The sequence below is a fragment of the Poeciliopsis prolifica genome, unplaced genomic scaffold (assembly GCF_027474105.1).
Source record: "Poeciliopsis prolifica strain line A6 unplaced genomic scaffold, Auburn_PproV2 SCAFFOLD080, whole genome shotgun sequence".
Classification (NCBI taxonomy): Eukaryota; Metazoa; Chordata; class Actinopteri; order Cyprinodontiformes; family Poeciliidae; genus Poeciliopsis; species Poeciliopsis prolifica.
The window spans coordinates 95,952-113,384 of NW_026562455.1; the positions used below are offsets into that span (position 1 = coordinate 95,952).

The 17,433-nt window shown below is 41.9% G+C and overlaps 1 protein-coding gene across 1 annotated transcript; it reads left to right on the forward strand.

Moving 5' to 3' along the window:
* The first annotated feature begins 1,465 nt into the window (after positions 1-1,465).
* LOC129352756 (proline-rich protein 2-like) lies at positions 1,466-10,667 on the forward strand. The gene is made up of 2 exons (XM_055021857.1): positions 1,466-1,532; positions 10,048-10,667. Exons 1-2 carry the CDS (start codon positions 1,466-1,468, stop codon positions 10,665-10,667), a joined length of 687 nt encoding a protein of 228 aa, XP_054877832.1.
* The last annotated feature ends 6,766 nt before the right edge of the window (positions 10,668-17,433 follow it).

Here is a 17,433-nt window from a genome sequence, read left to right on the forward strand (position 1 = left end):
CTGAGCAAAACAAAATGTTTGTCTGAAATGTTGTGCAAGGATAATAAAATATAGTAAAACCATAAAGTTAACCTTGATGTGGTTAGAATTTGCATAAATTCTGCGTCATGATGTGATTTTATATTATTAATAGCTGGTTGATGAAGGACCAGAATAAATGTACAATCACTGAACTGAGTGAAAACTGATCATATCTGCCTTGAGATCACATGCATAGAAATAATTCAAGATACAGAAATAAATGCAGCTTTTATTGTAATTCAACCTGAACCAAAGCTTTGGTTATAAATGAGCTTTAGATCAGTTTTATCTTATTTTTACACTGATTGCACACATACACACACTCCTTACACACTCCTTACACACTCCTTCATGTGTAGGGAGTGAGGAGCAGAAAGGAAAATCACAAACACACAGGTGGTAACCATTGAAGTCCTAAGATAAAAAAGTAGCACAGGAAGTGAGGGGAAAACAGGAAAAGGCCTCACGGTGCATAAACTGGTGTGGATTGGGGTTACTGGTGTGTGACAACAGATGGGTTGTGGCTGAGGGAAATGAGATTAATGAAGGAAAATGAAGGAGAAGGAAACAGGAATCCACTCCAAAAGGAGAAAGCAACATGTTCTAAACCTTCCGCTGACTCTGGAAGCTCAAGTTTGCTTCGTCAAAGATCTGGTTAGAAGAAGGTCTTTCATTTGAACAAAATGCTTCAGTGATTGAACAATCACAAGAAAACAGGGAGAGGAAGAACTTGCTCTTAACTGGCCAGAACAAGAATCAGGGTGGAGAAGCCTGGATCACAGAGGACTAAAACAGGAAGTCAAGCCAACAACTATTTATGTTTTATTCCTTCCTTTGCTTCCCTTCCTCCTAACAGCTCGCAGTTCACTTATTTGCCTTGTTTTCTTTAGGAAGACTTGCATAACGAATTCTTCCCTTTAGCTGCTGAGACAAAGAGCGCAGCGCCTCATTGTTGAGCTTCATCTACTGCAGCAATAGTCGATGACTGTGAAGAGACAGGGGATGAACTATTGTATCACGGTAAGAATGAAAGAAAAACACTTTTAAACATGTTTTGGTCAGCCCTAAAATGTGAGAAGTAGACGTTTACAAGATGTTTTATGTGTTGGACGAAGCTTGTAGAAAAGCCAGGAAGACCCAAGGTCTTGAAGTTTCTCTCCTTTTTTATTTAAATGGCTTTATTCCCAGTGAGTGTTTGGTTCTTTGAACTGAGTCTAATATGTCAAATCTGTCAAACGTTCAGTACAATGCTGAAGGAGGCTTTTGTGAAGGTGGAGGAGGCAGCAGCCAGCCACCGTCTCTAGAGACGGTGGCTGGCTGGCCGGCTGGACAGACTGTCACATTCCGGTCCTTTGTGTGTCCATCTCATCTTGTGGGTCCATTGTGAAGGCTGGACAGGCTGATCCCACCTCGGGAATCCAGCCGTCCTCCCTGCCTTGTATGCATGTCAGCTTCCTCCTTTGCGCTGCGAGGGATTTCATTGTCCCGTCCCCTCCCCGTTCTCGGACCGGGCCCCTGAATGCTACATTGATCAAGGAAAAATAATCATCTGCCCTTTTGTTTCAGCAACCAGTTCGACAGGAGAAAATAAACTTATGGTAATGAATCCTTATCATTAGTGGTTCAGACGCAGGGTGAGCGTGTGGCGTGGAGCCGTCCAGCAGAGGCCGTCCAGCGGAGGCCGTCCAGCGGAGGCCCCCCCCAGCGAGCGAGGGCCCCCCCCCCAGCGAGCGAGGGCCCCGCGCCAGCTGACGGAGCTCCAGCACATTCTAATGCTCAGCTGCTGCTGTTCTGGTTTAAAATGGTTCCCACTAATAGCTAATCACTCACAATGTTGAGGGATTAGGAGAAACTATAATATTAAAGGGTTTCAGTCTGTGGCGCAGGAGCCTGTCATCACTTTCATTTAAGTGCACAAGAATAAATATTTGCTTTCAAATAAAAATCTGAATTTCTACAGGAATCAGTTTATTTTTATTAAAGTTTGTAAAAAGGTTGTTTTTGTCAGCTGTGACAACAGACTGGATTCCTTCAAGCATTTCATAATCATCCTAAGCCAATAATTTTAAGATGTAATAATTCAGGAAAATCTAGACATATGCTGCTGGAATGGATGGAAATCAACTTGAATATAGAAAATATGGCTTTTTTCTGCACCAACTTCCAACTGGTTCAGTCGTAATTTGTTCCCATCCAGCCAAGTTTTCATGCACATTTTGAGTGAAATCTTGGCAAAGTTGAAAAAAAAAAAACAATAGAAAATGAGTATTAGGCTGTTGGAGAAAATTAGCCAGACGAAGCACAACCTAAACATGGCTGTTAGCATGGAGCTAGCCTGGTAAAGACCAGGTCCTTATCCAGAACATGGTGACTCTCAGCTAATGAAAAAGGTTTGTGCTGTTCATTTTGTCTCTGTGCTCCACCAGGTCTATCCATCAGTTTCAGAACCCGACCAGAACCCTTCAGTGAAAATTACCTTGAAAAATAATGAGATTTGGTTATATATAAAAATATGTGTAATATATACATAAAAACAGGCTATAATGCTGAAAAATGATCAAATTTTACAAGCCATAAATGTCACATTATGGGAGAGATACAGAGTTACATTCACTGTCCAGCACTGGGTCACTGAACTTAAATTCAGCTTTTTATTCTTCTCTGCAATCTGCACCCTCCCTAAAAAGACTCATCAGTTTCAGTCTTCTTATGCATGACTGCTGACAGTCACACATAAACATGGTTATGTAAGCTGCAGTGTGTGCATGTAAACAGATAAAAGATAAAAAAGATAGAGGAAAAGACAGAATCCATATGATTGGTTGCTGGAGGTTGCATTGAGTCTGTTGAAGTTTTTACCCAGTCGTTAACGTTTGCCTGTAATGCATCAGTATGATGCTAAGAAGGTTGTCAGAAACTGTCTGCACTGTAAAAAAAATCCTGCACTGTGAAAAGAGACGTGCTGAGTGGAATGATGTTAATGTTGCTTTAACATCTGGAAGTGTGGTCAACATGGACTGAACAGTTTTGTTCTCTTTCTCGGTTGCCTTTGCTGAAACAACAGGAAGACTGCAATTCTAAAACGTTACAGGTAAAAACTCCACTGGAGGAAAGTCAGTCAGTGATTGGAAGCCCAGACTGTGAATTGTTTGGAATTGCACAGAAAGGCTGAACACAGAGAAGAGGAGGAAGAACTCTCCTCCGTTCCTGAGGAAGTTGTTTCAAATCTTGCAGTTTCCATCAAACTTTTTTAATGAGCGCTTTATGCACATAAAAATCCTTGAGGGAAGCACAGTGAGTGTGACATAGCGCCACCACAGGCGAGACACAGCACTGCACCCTTCCATGTATTTGAACAATCTTTGTGTGCATTCAGGAATTTTGACCATCCATCCATCCATCCATCCATCCATCCATCCATCCATCCATCCATCATCCATCCATCCATCCATCCATCCATCCATCCATCCATCCATCCATCCATCCATCCATCCATCCATCCATCCATCCATCCATCCATCATCCATCCATCCATCCATCCATCCATCCATCCATCCATCATCCATCCATCCATCCATCATCCATCCATCCATTCATTCATCCTTTTATCATCCATCCATCCATCCATCCATCATTCATCCATCCATCCATCCATTCATCCATCCATCCATCCATCCATCCATCCATCCATCCATCCATCCATCCATCCATCCATCCATCCATCCATCCATCCATCCATCCATCCATCCATCCATCCATCCATCCATCCATCTATCATCCATGCATGCACAGGGAGAACATGCAGACTCCGTGCAGAAAGACCCTGGGCCAGGAATTGAACCCAGGACCTTCTTGCTGCAAGGCAACAGTGCGCCCCTGTGCAACCCCAACTTTGACCATAAATGTTGAAATCATACAGAACATTAATTTATAGAACAGTTTAGTGGATGAACTGATTTCTCTGATAGTATTTTACTTAATGACTAGTAAACTAGTTGTGTTTCAAATACTTATTTTCCCGACATTCACACTAAAAACACTCTTCAGAGTGAACACAGATGCAGAGGGTTGACTTGGAGCGAGCTCATCATGTGTTGGTGCCAGAGAAAGTAGATATAAGAAGCGAATAAAAACAAACTAACTAATCCTGTATATTCACTGACAATTTTCAGCATCTATTTCCCTTTCTCTCCAGTACAAAGCTGTGTGTGTTTGTGTGTGTGAACAGATTGACAGCATTATCCCCACTGGAACTGTGGAGTGTGTGTGTGTGTGTGTGTGTGTGTGTGTGTGTGTGTGTGTGTGTGTGTGTGTGTGTGTGTGTGTGTGAGGGCCCTGCTAGGTTACAGCCCTGACTTCCTCTTTTGAGGGGCATGCTTGAGCAAAAGCATAAAAATGGCCCTATTTAAATGAAGCCGCCACACAATGTGAGATTACACTGTGAGGTGTGTCGGACATGCTCTGCGCATACAGAGCCAAAGCAGCCGAGGAGATAAAGATGAGAAAACGCTGGAAAATTACATCACACCTTGGTGCTATCTGCCTTCTGCAGAGCTGGGGGTGAGAGATAGAACTGTACTAAAAACGCTGGGCAAAGAAGAACGACCTCTCACAATATTATACAGCGGCAGCAGGCTGAGCGTCGGTATCTGTCCTCGGCACTGCGTTCTGCTTAAGTGGCTGTTTTTCCCCAGTGACAGCTCAGAGAGACGCGCCGCAAACAAAATGAACTGCACTTTGGTTATTGGTAAATATGGAGGAGAGGATATCATCTTACTGTTAAAGAATGCAGATTTTATTGGACAAATCTCACTTTATTACCATTTTGTTAGGACTTTAACAAATTCTTATTCCAAAAACATTCTTGTTTCAGTAGCACAGAGATGAGACAGTGTGTGTGTGTGTGTGTGTGTGTGTGTGTGTGTGTGTGTGTGTGTGTGTGTGTGTGTGTGTGTGTGTGTGTGTGTGTGTTCATAGGGTAAAACTGGAGATGTCAGCGCTATCTTCTGTGTCTAAAATCAAAACATAGAATTACTGAATTTAATGTATTTGTTCCTATTTTGTCATATTAAAATGACAAACCTCAGTGTATTTTTTTAGGATTTTAGATAATTAAGCAACAAATGATTTTCAGATAAAATACTTCATGAACGTTGCAGTCACTGCTGCCGACTGGCTTTGTAGATCCTCCTCCAGCTGCAGGCTGAGGTTTCTGTCAGCGTTCAGACGATGGATTAAATGCAGCTGCATTTAACCTGATTTTCCAGTTTTCCATTTGGTATTCACTAAATGGACTAAATCTTTTTTCTATTTAAATCAGGTTTAAATAGAAATAAGATTTGGTGGCAAAAGAGAACAACATAATGCTCCTTCCAGTTCACTAACATCCACTACTTATGCTGAATTATGCTGAATTATTTATACATTTTACCTTTACAATTTGGAAAATCTATTTTTAACAAAAACTGGCACAAATGAAACCGAAAGACATTGAATACTTAAACTGCAGCACTTAAGCTGAGAGCAGTGAAGCATTCAGCTTTTAAAAGGTTTCTGGGGAGTAAGTGGAGAGCAAAATAAAAAAATGTATGAAAAAACTATGTTAAACGAATTACAAATGTGGAAAGCATGAAAACAAAATCCTAAAAATTTAGAGTGATATTTTTGATTCCGAATTTGCTTGAACGAACGTTCAGCTCTATTTCTGGAAGCATAGAGAACACAGAGTCTGTATTGTTGGTGAAGTTTCATTCTGTTCTCAAGGCTCAGGGTTTAGTTCTGCATGGAAAAAGTTAGAATGAAAGATGTTAGTGGTTTCTCTATCCTGCAGGCCTAGTTGAACATTTGGAGTAAATGTTGGTTTCCAAAGCGAAAATATTTAAAGTATAAATTTCAGAAAATTCACAATGAAAAAACCTGACTTGTAAAAACAGAAATAGATATTTCTGTGCAGTTTGTAAACATGAATGTACTTCAAATTGTAAATATTGAGTCATAAAAGATGCAACTTCAATAAATCCCTGCTTAAAACCTTCAGACAACTCACCACACCGTCAACAAGAAAATGTTCATGATGGAGTAATTCACTTTGAACAAAACGTCTGTTCACGAATGAAAACTCTCTGAGCTCACTGAAATAAACTGACAATAATAATTGAAAACTTACTGAAAATGAACAATGAATTGTAGTTCATCAGATTCATAAAAAAATCAACGTATAAAATAGACGGTAGAGAACAGTCCAAAGTTTTGCTGTCAGTCAGAAGCGGATCACGCCTCCTGGAGACGCTCTAAGTCTTTCCATTAACTATCTGGGACGACTTTGTCCTTCACTTCCTGTGGTCCATGTCCACAGGAAGGTCATGGACCACAGGACACTTTAAACAGACATGTTTTGGTGACACCATGTCACCAAAACCGACTGACTGATCAGCAGCTTAAAGATTAATTAGAGGTTAGTTTAACATGTTCCTGTGCTCAAATTAGTTTCTATCTTTCATATTATCATTTTTACCCATGCAGGCCTCTTTTATTAGTTACAAAAGAAAAGATTCTATTGAACCAGAATTTAAAAGCAATGTTTGATTTTCATTACTGTCAGCAATAAGATATCATTTCATAGTGAATCTGATGGAGCAGAAACTCTTTCCAAAGCTGACAGATTCTCAAAGCAAAGACAGACAAGCTGTGGTGACAGCAAGTCCACATGGACGGACTCAACCTCAGAATACAGGCTTTGACTGGGACGTTTTCATTAACCAGCAACATTTGGGTGGAGTTTTGAGGAGGGAGAGTGCCAAGACTTTCAAATCAGTTGAATTTATTTCTAAAATATCATTTAGTCAGCTCACTTTAAACGTGTCTACCGCTCACAGTTCCTGTTAACTCTACGTGTAATAGATTCTACATTATTATTATGATTTATGTTTAGAGTGTTTAAAGTGTCTTGGTGCTTTATCCAGTAGAAACTGAATACTTCTCTGGGGTTTTATTCAATGTTTGTGAATATGATAAACTTTCCGACTTTGAAGTGATTCTAATCCAGTTTCACCGTATAAACGCTCTGAAATGCTCACAAGTCGGCTAACCTGGCATGTTTTAAGCCACGCTGCTGAAATAACTGATGACACAAACATCAGTTCTGCTTTCGACCCTGAAAACCCAGCCTTCACATTTCAACGCTTCTTCATGTCTTCAACTATTGGTTGGTCATGATGCTGTTCATGGTGCTAACACGTTTCTGTCAAGTCGTAGCTAGAATATTCAAAGTTGAACTAAATTGCTTTATGTGGTTTGATCAAGTTGCACAAGTAAAGTCAAATCTGCTAGTATTAAAAGTTTTCATTCCCTCAACTCTGCATTAAGCAAAAATTCAAGAAATGAAATGTTATTTTCCACTAATGAAATCATTTCAATGTGACAATAACCATAGCAACTTCTGTGACGTACGTTCTGCTGGTTAATAACATGTAAACCGATGGGAGCGTCTCACCGTCCCATCAGGAGGTTCACGCCAGTCTTCAGCTCTAATGGACTGCAGGAGGCCGTCTGCTGCTCACATGCTGCAATAATCGCTCATGGCTGCACCTGGATCAGTGTTCAGGCAGCGGCTTGGAGGGCACTGTCAGCATCCCACTAATTCAGTGATGAATCGGGGCAATTGTGTATTTTATGGCAGCTGAAATGAGCAGCGTGGCAAGAAAGAAGCACAGAGAGGAACAAACCAGTCATAAACAAGCCCTCAGTGACAGATCAGCCAATTCATGGAAATGTAGGAACACTATTACCTCCACTTGTAAAACCACCAGTGACCTTTAAATATGTGCCGAGCTGAAGATATGGGCTCTGGCTCTGCAAGATTATTATAGATTCGTCTGCGTGCTTTATATGAGCCGCTTTATCTGCAGAACTGAAAATGTTCTGCTCCTCACAAGCATTTTCAAGTAGCAGTTAATGGTAACAGCCCAGCCAGCTCTGAACAAAGCGGTGAGCGTGTCAGCCTCATCAGAATGTAAAACTGCAATGTTGATGTTGTGTTTAATATTGGGTCAAAGGAGAAAGAAGAAAAACCTGAATGTCATTTCCACATTTGAAAGGCTGTTAGCCTCTGAAATGATTTCTGTTCCCAAACATCAACCGTCTGACAGCTGCTGCTGTTAAAACAGTCGCTGTGCAAACGCCAAGCAGCTCATCAGCTGCACACACTGAACACACTCCACCAAAACTAAGAACAGCTTTCAGCTCTTAACACTGTTCCATGAAGGAGGGACTAACAAGCCTCTGTTCCATGATCTCAGAGTTTTAAAATCTTCATATCTTATCATGATGTTCCAGAGACTCCGGCTGGTAAAGAAGGAAATAAAGATGAGATTTATTGTAGCAGCATAATCTCACCATGAAAACTTGAGTTGAAGAACATTTGTTAAGTAAGAAAAAAAACGGATGTAAAAAGCTTCATAAAATGAATCACTTTATTTTCTTTACATACAAAAGTCCAGAACCTTTGTATTCGTGTGTTTGTGGTAGGCCTGCATCTCTGAAGCACAGCAGTGATGATGGTAATGATGATGATGCTCCTCTTGGGCCAATGGGGATTCATTTTTGCCTCCAAAAACCAACCTGATTGGTTGCTTGAAAAGACTATTGCTGACTTTCACTTGTGCTAAAATGAATTAGTTTATCAGAAAAGATATTCCAGCCTAAAACAGCATCTCAATGCAAAGCCTCCAGCTGTTGTCGTCTCTACAGGCCACATTTCTCGAGATGTTCATGAATTACAGGAGTTACTGAAACTGAATGATCAGTAGTACATTAATAGTAGTAGTTCTTAATAGTACATTAAGAACTACAAATATTGGTGTTGAGCTACCAATTCTTTATTGATTTGTTCAATAAGTTGGAAGCAAAAAGGGTTTTGAATCGAAAATGTTACAACATGAAGACAAAACTTGGTAAAGGGAAAGTAAGTTCAGTTAGTTCAGTGCTTCTCAAATAGTGGGGCGGGCCCCCTTTGGGGGGCGCGGTGCGATACCTGGGGGGGCGCGTGAGATCCTGGGGAACAGGCTTTTTTTGGCCGAACTAGTATAAAGTGTAATTGCGCACAGTAGGCGGCAGTGGCGCTCTCATTGTTACTTCTGTCACGTTTGCGACAGTGCAACATTTTACGACTTACAAGACAACAGGTTTGCCTTGGTTAGCAGTGTTAAGTCAACAAAAAGCTCCGACTGCGTTCTGTCTCTGGCCTCCGTTATTCAACAACCCCCAACATGAAAAAGTTTTTCACAGGGATGAAAAGAAAAGCGGAGAGAGACAAAGATAATGAGACAACAGAAAGTCAACCGAAAGCTAAGAAGAGAAATACGACGAAGCGTATTTAGCGCTTGGCTTCACTGTGACTACAGTTGGAGAAGAGGAAAGACCGGTGTGTGCTGTGTCTAAAAATGCTCGCAGCGGACATGAAGCCAAATAAATTAGCGCGTCACTTAAATACGTTACATCCCAATCACGCCGATAAGCCGCTAGAGTTTTTCAGCGAAAGAAATTAATAAAATGTTATGCAGAGATGATAGTCACGGTGGGGATGGGGGGCGCGAATAGTTTTCTTCTTGCTAGGGGGGCGTAACGGAAAATAATTGAGAAGCACTGAGTTAGTTGGTGCTTCAAAAACAGCAAAGCTAAACTAAAAAGATGATGTTGACTCACTTTATAGATACTCAACCTACACAGAATCCATAATATTTATACGGATCAATCTGTCAACAATTGACCAATATGGTTTCAAAATGATCGGGTATTTTATTATTTTTGCTGATTTAACTAATCAACAAAGAGTCTCGAAACCCGACACAGTTCCATGCAGCGGTCCCTCTGCACTTTTTCTTCCAGCACCAAAACCTGGCAGAGCTCTTCCAGGTACCATCATGAACAAGAAACTTTTCTAATGCTTTATTGAACTGGAAAAATTGGAAAAACACAGGAAATCACAGGAAGTCTGTATCCTTCATATGGCTCTGCTACTACGACCAGCCACAGCTCTGACCCCCTCCGGCCCCCATGGGCCCCCACAGGCCCCCACCTTCAGGCCCTCACCTTCAGGCCCCCACAGGCCCCCACCTTCAGGCCCCCACCTTCAGGCCCCCACCTTCAGGCCCCCACCTTCAGGCCCCCACAAGCCCCCGCCTTCAGGCCCCCACCTTCAGGCCCTCACCTTCAGGCCCCCACCTTCAGGCCCTCACCTTCAGGCCCCCACCTTCAGGCCCCCGCCTTCAGGCCCTCACCTTCAGGCCCCCACCTTCAGGCCCCCGCCTTCAGGCCCCCACCTTCAGGCCCTCACCTTCAGGCCCACCTTCAGGCCCTCACCTTCAGGCCCTCACCTTCAGGCCCCCGCCTTCAGGCCCCCGCCTTCAGGCCCTCGCGTTCAGGCCCTCACCTTCAGGCCCCCACCTTCAGGCCCCCACAGGCCCTCGCCTTCAGGCCCTCGCCTTCAGGCCCCCACCTTCAGGCCCCCGCCTTCAGGCCCCCACAGGCCCCCACCTTCAGGCCCCCACAGGCCCTCACCTTCAGGCCCTCGCCTTCAGGCCCCCACCTTCAGGCCCCCACAGGCCCTAACCTTCAGGCCCCCGCCTTCAGGCCCCCACAGGCCCTAACCTTCAGGCCCCCACAGGCCCCCACCTTCAGGCCCCCACAGGCCCTCACCTTCAGGCCCCCACAGGCCCTCACCTTCAGGCCCCCACCTTCAGGCCCTCACCTTCAGGCCCTCACCTTCAGGCCCCCGCCTTCAGGCCTGGACCTGGACTGGTGAAGAAAAGGCATTGACCATTTGCATCTGTTTTGGGTTCCAACACTGCTGAATGTAGGAACAGCTACATGTCTGGAGCATGTATGTGCAGAGATGTAGGCTGGACCTGATTAGCTCTAATTCTGACGGCTTTAAAGACCCTTAAGCGCAGACTGACAAAGACTGCACTGACTGACCCAGGTCTTTGTGTTTCTGATGGGTGTTTTCATTATAAATTGCAATTTGAGCCGCCAGTATAAAAAGGCAGGATATCTAGGAAGAGGCTTGCCCTTGGCACATCATGCCAGATTTACACCCACATAAAAAGGTAAATACTCTGGAAGGCTGCACAGATACAAGCTGCTGATTGTCCTTCCTATTACAGTTTTATGGAAGGTATAATTCATAGACATCACCCACCAGTGAGCCTTAACTGAGAATTGTCTCCCCTCAGAAAATGATCAGCCTATAGACAGTAACCTCCACGATAGCTCAACCAGTAAAACTCCCTGCAGTGGGAGGAGGATGATGGAAAATGATCTGCTTTCCAAGTTATCTGTGGCTTCAAATGGACGCTTTTTTCTGATCATGTCTTATGACGGATAAAGATTAGGTCATCAACAAAATCTTCAATCTCTTTTTTTTCTTTCAAGAAAACATTCCTGCTCACCATTTTTCACAGAAACATGATTCGTTATGAAGATGATGTTAGCAGAACATCTTAGGTTCATTTCTAACTGAGCGACCCGGCCTTCAAAAGTCTCCATCAGGATTTTTTTCAGAAATATTCAGTGGAGCCAGGAGTGTTGGTCTGAGTTATATTGACTCATCCTGGACATGAATGTCGTTAGTAATGAGGTTTCAGTCATGCTGTTTGATTTCCAGAAGGAAATGGTGACACAGCAAACATCTTCAATGCTTGGCAAAACAAGAACTTAATGCAGAACTTTACAATGCAAGTTTCCTAATACTCACAATTCAAAAGCACAATGTAGAATCTGACGAATAACAGAACACAGACAAAAAACTCAAATCAAGCAGACAAAGAAAGTATTTCTTAAGTAAAATTTTTTATTTGCAAACAAAAAAATGTCAAAAAATATACAGATCATAATGGTGAATGAAGGCCTCAGTGCCAGACGCAGCTGATTAGCTGTTCATTAAAGCCCCTTGTGAATTGTGTCCGTGTGTGTGTGTGTGTGTGTGTGTGTGCGTGTGTGTGTGTGTGTGTGTTTATATGGAGATTAATTTTGGACAAATCAGACTTTTACTGTGGAAAACTAAGACTTTTATTGTGAAACTTATTTACTGTGTATGTTTCGCTTTTTCTGCCACCTAACTTTTGCTTCTTCCCAGGACTTTTTGTCAAACAGCCCCAGGGGTGGGGCCTCTGAGAGCTTGCTTTCACTGGCTAGCACATTTTTGAGGGACACCTCAGTTCCCTGGTGGTGTTCCTTGAAGAAGGTCAAAAGGTTAGACGTGTTTTTGACCGTTCTTTGGTCTCACCAATGATGGAAAAGTTGGAGTCCGACTGAGTTTGTGGACTGGCGTCTTATACATGAACTGAGTTGTAAAAGGTGTAGTTAATTCACATAGTGAGTGCAGGACAGTGGAACTTGTTCAGAAATGATGGGTGTGTGAGAGCCAGAGTTATTTCTGTATAAAATGCTTCTTTCCTGTATTAAAATGCAGGTGAATTATTTAAGAATCATACCATGTTTCTCTGGATTTTGTTTGCGTGTGTGTGTTACCCATCACAGACCTGTCTATTCTTTGTCAGTGGGAAATTTTGAAAAAAATTGGTGGTGTATGGAATACTTTTTTTTCCCTCTGTAATATATGCACTTCCTGAGCCTCCTTTCACAGTTGAAGTAAGTTATAAACCGTCTTCAGGTAACTATTAAAACTGGGACTTTGAATGAAAGTGTTGGGAGTTCGTTAAAGTCTCAGATTGCTCTAACAAGCTGGAACATAAGTGAACAACAATACCTCCACTCGAATGAAGTGACGTAATTAAAATGTTGCAACAGCTTTATGTGATGCCCAGACTAACTGATAGCATTAGACTGTGGCTCTCCAAATAAACTGCAGGAGCCAAATGACTGATAACCTGTGTGTACACAAACGAATGTCTGGATGGAGAGGAGAAGCGCCGTAAGGCTGACTGACTAACAGTGTTGCTGACGGTGTGGCAGGGCTCAGTCTCATGGCTGTGGGTCAGCGCCACCGTTTCCTCCCGTCACATAAAGCGTCCATGTCAGAGGACATGCCTGCAGGGAGCGTAAGATCTCCTCCTTCATCACTCCTGTTTCTGCTGCAACTAAACAGTTGCTTTAGTTAAACTTAACCAAGTTCCCCAATGAAGGAGTTCCACAGATGTTCACGCAACAACATTCTCCTGCCATAATTAAAATGTTAAAATGCAACGTGAGAGACTGTGATTAAGGTCATATCTTCTGGAATTTTGTTTTTATTAATTTATGTTTCTTTACAATAAAATGGCTTTGTCTGGTATGTATTTTTGTTTTTGAATATCTTTAAATTTCTCTGAGAAATCTACCTGGGAATCTGAAACAGCAAACAGACCTGGGACAGTCTTCAATTTCCCTGCTTTTTCCATATAAATCTTTTCGGTAACTTTTCATCAGGAATTCTCCCAGCCAGTTGTGTTCACATAAAATATTTGTGTGCAGCACAAATGATTAGGTTTTTCATTTTAAGGTTACCATAAGACTGAAACATAGTGTTGTAAACACATTAGCTCATTTTTGTTACATTTAAATGTTTCGGATCATTATAATTTTAATCAGTCTTTGATAACCTTAGAAAACAAACAATAAATTATGATTTATTCATTTTAAAAAACAAAGCTATCCAAACTGGGGTTGTCTTGATGTCAAACTGAACACAAATAAAATATTTGATAGTTGCAACTCTACAGTGGAATCTTCTTTTTTATGAAGATTCCATTCGTAAAAAATGGAATCTTTTTTTATTGCAGTGGTATAGGCCGGGTTTGGAGTAGGCCACAGTTCAACACTTTCTCCAGTAATGGTTCAATAGATTCATAAAACCCAGAAAATGGCTTTGTAACCATTTTCAGATTGATACATTGATACATACCTTGCCTTTGTTGTTCATTGTCTCTTGCATTTCTTTAGATCAGGACATGATTTGCTGCTTTATAAAATATTCTTGCCTATTTCATGGAGCCACATACACTCTGATTAAGAGTTCTGGATTCTACAGTTCTGTCAGTAATAAAGTCTGGATGTAGCAAAAGAAATTGAAATTGAAAACTTTGGTGAGGATATAGATCGGGTTGGATTTTTGATTGTTTTTTACCTTAGAAAATAAAATAATGATTTGGAAACTTTTATATGTAATTATTGTTTCATAAATAAAATTTGCCTGATGATCTAAAAAAAAATGTTGGAGGAAAAGAGCAAAGGCGAAATCTGTGATGGTATAAACACTTTTCAAAGTGTGTATGAACTTAACAGAACTGAAGATATTTTCCTGTATTAAAACATTATTACCATCAAGTAAGACAAATGTGAAATTTGACACAAACTTCCTGACATATGCTTCTGCAGCTGATTTATAAATGAGAACATTTAACTTTTATTACATCCATCCATCCATTTTCTGAGCATCCTTCTCCCTAACGGGGTCGGAGGTGCTGGTGCCTCTCCAGCTACTTTCCAGGCGAGAGGCGGGGTCACCTGTACAGGTCACCAGTCTGTCGCAGGGCAACACAAAGACAAACAGGACAAACAACCAAGCACACACACACTCACACACACACCTAGGGAGAATTGAGAGAGACCAATTAACCTGACAGTCATGTTTTTGGACTGTGGGAGGAAGCCGGAGAAGCCGGAGAGAACCCGGAGAGAACCCACACACCCACATGGAGAACATGCAGACTCCGTGCAGAAAGACCCCGGGCCGGGAATCGAACCCAGGACCTTCTTGCTGCAAGGCAACAGTGCTACACAATGCCCCACTGTGCAGCCCTGCACAGTGGGGTTTTTTATTACATATTATGCATTTATTGTACAACAATATTTGTCAACAGCACATCTCTCTGATCTATAACAGTGTAAAAATCATTTCATAACAAAAACAGATGAGGACAAAACAAGAGCAACTCTATGTTGCTCATACACATAGAGTTGCATGAGCAACAGTCTGGTGGCTCTGTTGATGTTTAGGTATCAGTTGCCCAATGGCAGCAGCTCAAATGTTCAGAGAGAGGCTGCAACATGAACCAATGTTCCTGCATTGGTTCTAAAACACACCACAACACACAATCCTGAGGTGACCCAGTGAAGGTCAGAGGTCAGGCCAAGAAGGTTCTGTGGAATGATCAAACATGGAGGTCAAATCAATACAAAGTATTTATGATTATTCAGATGATGGAGTCGTCTTTGCAGAGTGGGGGATGCTGCCCACCAGTTGCCTCTAGTGGTTCCGGTGAAGAGATGCAGGAAGAGTTAGGGTCAGAAAAGGATCAGAGCATCAGACATTAGATGTTTTAAAGTTTTGTTTTAGAACAAACTATTTATCAGCATGAGCAAAATATTGTACTTGACACTGAAAACTGAAATATCTATAGACATTGTTGTGCTGGCAGGATGGCATGTCATAACCTTCAAAGACATTTTCTGCTTAAAATCACGTTCAATATTTGTTCCATTTCAAGACCAAGTGACATTTTTCAACTTTGAGGAGAACTCAACTCAATAACCTGCAAGCTCCTTCAGATAAAGCCCATAAAAAACAACAAAAAACAAGATTCTAATGTTTTGCAGATCAAAATACATATCTGGTAGCGATCGGTCTGTTCGACAGCCTTCCTTCTATCTTTGCTGTATGTTCACCAAACACTTTAGAGAGTTTTTCAGTCTGCTCTATAAATCAGAAGACCCTCATTTCTTCAGACTTAACAAGTTGGTTGCTTCAGGGGTTTTCAGAGCCACGCTGAGATTACTTTATCTCACTTACGTCTTGTCCTACCACAGTTTGTTCCAATGCTCTTATTAACTTGCCAGACTGTTGTAGCTCTCTCCATGACCTGCCAAAGTTAAAAAATCTGTTTACTGTAAATTGCCCCGCACTCTCTCTAAGTTACCATCTGCTGCCCAAATGGCTGCTTTAGAAGCTGCTAAAAATAGACTTCCTGATTGGCTCCTGAGGAGACAGGGGTCCACATCAGCCTGAACCCCCACAGCATTAGTTCATAAATCTGCATATGAGATAGAGTTGTTTTAATCTTCAGCATTGCACATTAAGGACCTTCCAGAGTATGCAGCAGTTTGAAGTTTCTTCTTGTCAATTTTTACAAATATTATTCTGAGATATGATATGATTCAGAATATAAGGAGAATCTTTTAAATCATGTGTGTCTTTCGCTGACCTTCCCAAAACTCTGCACCACCTCCTCCCTGCTGACGGAGGGGGCAGCTTGTCGGACTGATGGATATCGGATGGCTGTACTAGCAGAAAACACCCAGCCAATGAGATGTATAATCAGACAAAAGGTTGGCATTCGGACTTATGTTTTCATTGAAAACTAATTGAAAGTAACATCTTTCCTGAGAGTCTCTTCTATAACACTGTGCTTCAGTTTATTGACATTTGTTGTCATTTCATTTTGTGGAGGTTATTTTGATCTCTTGTAAATTTCTGTACAAATTTAACTGGTTCTCCCTGAATTTCATTTAGTTATATTGAGGTTTTATTTAGCTGTAAGAAATAAATGATGTTAGGAAAATGGTTTTTCCATTGTATCAAATGCCAGGGTGCACACATGGACTGCTGGACGAAACCAACTTTTCAGAGTTTTTAGCTTTTTCTCCAGGCAAGATCTTTTTATTTTTTTCCTCCAGGTTTTTTTTTTTTGTGGCTCTAATGTCCCTTATATAAAAGCAGAGGGGGCAAGACATGCGGCAAATATCGTCGGGTCCGGGAATCGAACCCCAGACGGCTGCGTCAAGGACTCAAGGCCTCTAAATGAGGGTTGCGCTGTCCCCTACGCCACCACAGCACACCCCCAGACCCGGTTTGAACTGCCTCTCCCCCGACAGCCTCAAACAGACTGAGCTCCGTTGGCTTCCCAGTTTTGTGAACCAACTCATGAGTGGTACTAGCTGACTTGCAAGTCTCGTTGTATTGCGTGAAAGCAACTTGACTGTCAGTGGACTGCTTTCATTGATTTGCCCATCATTTTACATCTCTGGATGAAGAAAGGCGGGACTTGCAGGCTCCTCAAACAACAGCAACCTCTGACCTACTATTTTCAATCCACAACAAGGCTGCAGCAGTTGGTCAGATGCAAATGGATAATTCTGGTCAAACACTGAGGTCAAAAGCTTTTCATCACGACAGAATGAACACACTGCACCAGCTGGAAGAGGCAAATACACAGAGAAATGTTTGGAGAACTTGTGTAAAATGACATCATCAGAGTGGCGAGCCCAAATCCAGCCCGCTCAGGTGTTACCGTCCATGATGGGTTGGTTCCGTCTTGAGCAGAGCCTAACCAAACATTAATGGGCTGAATTGAGACATGACAATAGAGCTGGAGTCTACTTCTACCTGTCACAAAAGTAAAGTTTATGGAGCTCTTG

Excerpts from the sequence above, each read along its gene's own strand:
- LOC129352756 (XM_055021857.1), top strand. The coding sequence starts at position 1,466 with ATGTCAGCTTCCTCCTTTGCGCTGCGAGGGATTTCATTGTCCCGTCCC. Across the intron at positions 1,533-10,047 it reads CCTCCCCGTTCTCGGACCGG|CCACAGCTCTGACCCCCTCC; the intron begins GCCCCTGAATGC and ends TACTACGACCAG.